General features: G+C 44.1%; 1 protein-coding gene across 1 annotated transcript; it reads left to right on the plus strand.

Moving 5' to 3' along the window:
* Window positions 1-1,882: 1,882 nt before the first annotated feature.
* Window positions 1,883-2,300, plus strand: LOC105556421 (the record flags this gene model as incomplete). Its single annotated transcript, XM_012003514.1, has 1 exon — window positions 1,883-2,300. A coding segment is annotated over exon 1 (399 nt), but the record flags the coding sequence as incomplete, so codon positions are not given.
* Window positions 2,301-5,005: the final 2,705 nt, after the last annotated feature.

Consider the following 5,005-nt stretch of genomic DNA (forward strand, 5'->3'; position numbering starts at 1 on the left):
AACGAGTGGCTCAGTTTTGTCAACTACGAGAGAAAGGAACGCGTTCCATTTATCATCTACGCCGACCTGGAGTGCATCCTGAAGAAGACGGATACGGATCCAAAAGCGTACCAACACCATGAGGTATTTAGCATCGCCTATTACCTGCGCTGTTCGTACGACGATTCGTTATCAATGTATCGGTTCCGTCGCGATAAGGATTGCATCACATGGTTCGCGGGCGAACTTAATAACTTAGCGCATCGCGTGCAAAATATTTTGTCAATTAATGTCCCCATGGAAACGCTTTCGAAAGAACAGTGTGAAAAATTTAATAGCGGCACGCACTGCCATATTTGTGAGAAACCGTTTGCGCCAGACGACATTCGAGTACGCGATCATTGTCATCTAACCGGGCGGTATAGAGGTCCAGCCCATTCTAATTGTAACCTAAATTATAAAGACTCACATTTTATTCCTATAGTTTTCCATAATTTGTCCGGTTACGATGCACATTTCATCATTAATGAAATCGCCACCGCGTTCGAGGGCACGGTTAATGTATTGCCGATAACGAAGGAAACGTACATTTCCTTTACAAAAAATGTTAAAAATGCTGCGATAACCGATAACTCCAAGCGGCAAAATTGTATAAAGCTGCGATTCATTGACTCGTATAAATTTCTGAGTACCAGTCTCAATAGATTGGCATCGTTTCTCAATACAGATAAATTAAAAATTACACTATCCGAATTTTCGACATTATCCAGCGACGATTTCAATTTATTGACGTGCAAAGGTGTATTTCCATATGAGTATATAGATTGTGCAGACAAGCTGCAGGACCTATGTATACCACCGCGCGAATCATTTTTCAGTTCTTTGACCGGTGACACCGTATCCGAGAGCGATTACGCACATGCTTTGAATGTATGGCAACGATTCTCCATCGAAACTCTGGGAGATTACAGCGATTTATATTTGAAAACCGATGTCTTGTTATTGGCTGACATTTTTGAAAATTTCCGCGATAGTAGCATTAAAAGTTATGGGTTAGATCCTGCGCATTATTATACTTTACCCGGTTTCACGTGGGATGCCATGATGAAACATACGCGTATAAATTTCGAACTGCTCACCGACATTGACATTATGTTTGTGGAACGCGGCATACGCGGTGGTCTCAGCCAATGTTCCGGTAGATATACTCGAGCCAATAACAAGTACATGCAGTCTTACGATCCCGCGAAACCATCCTCGTACCTGATGTACTTTGACGTAAATAATCTGTACGGGTGGGCAATGTGTCAGCCGCTGCCTTACGCGAATTTTCAATGGGTCACTAACGTTGCTGATTTTAATGCAAACGCGATCGCTCCGGATGCACTCACGGGGTACATTCTCGAGGTCGATCTCGAGTATCCGCAGCATCTTCACGACGCGCACGCCGATCTACCGTTTTGTCCGACGCGTGATAAGCCACCCGGCAAGCGGCAGAACAAACTTCTCGCGACAGTGTATGATAAGAAGCGTTACATCATACACTACCGTAACCTACAGCAGTGCACGCGTCACGGTCTGCGCGTCACAAAGATACATCGCGTATTGGAGTTTTCACAATCTCCATGGCTTCGCGATTACATCGAGCTTAATACTCAGTTTAGAACACGCGCGACAAACGATTTCGAAAAAAATTTATACAAATTAATGAACAACGCGGTATTCGGCAAAACTATGGAAAACGTGCGGAATCACGTCGACGTTAAACTTATAACTAAATGGGACGGTCGCTATGGTGCCGAGGCGATGATCTCCAAACCGAATTTCCATAGTCGCAGCATTTTTTCCGAAAATTTAATCGCCGCCGCGCCGTGGAGTTGCGAAAACTCGAGGTAAAATTCAACAAGCCGATCTACGTGGGTATGTGCGTCCTCGACATATCCAAGATCTGCTTGTATGAATTTCACCATGAATATATGCTACCCCTGTACAGAGACAAGTGTAAAATTATGTACACCGATACGAACAGTCTCATATACCACGTCGAGTGTGAGGATGTATACGAGACTGTGAAAAGCGATATACGCAGATTCGACACGAGCGATTATCCAGATGACAACGCGTACGGTATACCGCATGCGAATAAGAAAGTCCTCGGGCTCATGAAAGATGAGAATAATGGAGCAATTATGACCGAATTCGTCGGACTCAGGGCGAAAATGTATGCTTTGAGAGTAGACGGTAAAAGCGACACGAAAAGGGCGAAGGGGGTTAAAAGCATCGTGGTAGCGCGAACAATAACTTTTGACGATTACATGCAATGTTTGAGAGACGAGATCGAGATGACTCGTCGTGCGTACGATCGAAGCTACATCAAGTCTACACCGTATCCGAGACAAAAATCGCCCTGAGTCCGCACGATGATAAACGATACATCGTGCCTGGCTCAACCGACACTTTGCCATGGGGACATTACCGGGTACCTTGTAACGTATAAGCATAATGTACTCATATAATATGTAATCTAGTATAATGTACTGTATAATATGTAACGTAGTGTAATATAGCGTACTATACCATTGGATGTAATATTAATTTTAAAAAATATCTTGTAAATGTGTAACGTTCCGCTTTTCCCTTGCTCGGACTTCGCTCGCCGGGGGTCAGGGTGAGAAAGCGGTGAGACACTGTCGTGTTGTAAGTCGACGTTTATTGTGTTGTAGTGTATGTACAATGTGTAGCAGAGGGGTGTAAACGCTCGGGAGCGTGTGTCTGGGGTAGTTGCGGTCACCGGTCGTACTTTCACGGTCTTATATCTACGGTCTTATATCTACGGTCTTATATCTACGGCCTTACATCTCCGGTCTTACAGCTACGGTCTTACATCCACGGTCTTACATCCACGGTCTTACAGCTACGGTCTTACATCTACGGTGTCAGGTCAGGCCGATCGGGAGTGCCCGATCGGGGTTAGCTCGCACGCTGGGAGTACCCAGCTGGAGACGGGAGAGCCCGGCCGGGTTAAAGCCAAAGACCGCCGGGGGTACCCGACGGCGGAGACTCGCACTCCGGGAGTACCCGGATGCGGACGGGAGTACCCGTCCATTGTACGAAGGAGGTTGGGAGTGCCCAACGTGGTGAATCGGTAGCGGGAGCGGTCGTGTCGGGATCGGAGCCGAGACAGGACTGGATGCTCCGGCCGCTCGCTTTATACCCGCGGGACCGTGGCTGGCGGGGAGGCGCGGTGGAAGGGGCTAGTCCCCTTCCTCGCTCGGTCGGTGCCCTGGGGTGCGCACGGAAGTATGCGTGTGGCGCAAGCGCCATGAGGCGGATGGTCGGCCAGGACTAGTGACGAGAGGGGGCGGTTCATCACAAATGTAGGTATATTATTCATACATGTATTTTATACAGCTGTTTGTCGCACACAATTATATATTTTTGGATTAAAACATTTTTTTAATAGTCTATATTATCCTAGCTATTTCACGTAAACCTTGTAACCCCCTCCTTTACACAATACTTTTTCTATAACATACACATCTTATTAAGTGGTGCAATGCAGTTACCGTTAGTAAAATGCCCAAGCATTGTTGGGTCTAGAAGAAAAAAATGGTACGATGCAGCTACCATTCGTAAAATGCTCAAGCATTGTTGGGTCTAGAAGAAAAAATGGTACGATGCAGCTACCGTTCGTAAAATGCTCAAGCATTGTTGGGTCTAGAAGAAAAAATATCGACGACGACTCCATTTCTTACTCTCCAGGTAAGTTTCTTAAAAATTTGCTAATAGTTTAGACTAAATTAAACAAAATTTTATCTTTTCTGCGATGAAGTGATGTTGGACCAGGAAGAACAGGAGCTGGAGAAAGATCAGGAGGATGCTAATGAAGAAGGTAATAATACTTTTTATTACAATTAGAAATTAAAGAGGCCGTTTAGGACCGGGTATAGGTGTAAGTAGCCAGTTAAATTAAATTATTTAAGTGAATTCATATACCGTATTTTTTCCAACTTTTCCTGTGCGCCAGTTACATACTAGTCTTAAAAGGTTAATCCCCGTAAGTGGAAGTATTATCGTCAGTGAATTCACGCTATAAATTATTTTGATAATGCTACACAGTAGCATCTAATATGATAACCCCTTCCCCACTTCCCCCCTTATTAAAATTCTTATTGCGACGCCCGCACGGATTGAGGGAGGTCCCAGGTTCGAATCCTGGCTGGGGTAATATTTTTCGCAATAAGAATTTTAATAAGGGGGGAAGTGGGGAAGGGGGTTATCATATTAGATGCTACTGTGTAGCATTATCAAAATAATTTATAGCGAATGAATTCACTGACGATAACACTTCCACTTACGGGGATTAACCTGTGTTTTAAGACTAGTATGTAACTGGCGCACAGGATAAGTTGGAAAAAATACGGTATATGAATTCACTTAAATAATTTAATTTAACTGGCTACTTACACCTATGTATGCCCGGTCCTAAACGGCCTCTTTAATTTCTAATTGATTTTATATCTTAAATGACCTATGTTAAAATTGTAGTACTTTTTATAACACTTTTAATTCTTTTATTTCATAGTCCTCTTATAGAATTATTTTCTATCCATTTCACATAAACCTTGTCACCCCTCCTACGCAATATCTTTTCGACGAGATACACATCGGGATAAGTTGCACGATGCAACCCGTACTCGTAGAACGCTCCAGCGACGGGTTCTTCACGATAATCCTCAAGTAGATAGGTTACAGGATTGGTGTGTTGTACTTTAACAATCTTAAATACCTCGGTGGTTCAATTTGGTGTATAACCCTTCTCGAAAATCGTTTTGTACTTGTTGACGCGCACCTGATCACCTATCTTGAACTTTGCAGGACCTGCAATTTTTACGTGGCTGTACACTGTCTTTAAGAGCCTGTCGGCGATCGCGGGGGTAACTTCGACGGGCCACATGCCGATGGTGCGATGCTTGCGCGCGTTGTACTCTGTGATCGCGGTAATAAATCCATCCACATGTAACTT

Source organism: Vollenhovia emeryi, unplaced genomic scaffold (genome assembly GCF_000949405.1).
Source record: "Vollenhovia emeryi isolate VEMERY1.0 unplaced genomic scaffold, V.emery_V1.0 DF940040.1, whole genome shotgun sequence".
In the NCBI taxonomy this organism is placed as follows: domain Eukaryota; kingdom Metazoa; phylum Arthropoda; class Insecta; order Hymenoptera; family Formicidae; genus Vollenhovia; species Vollenhovia emeryi.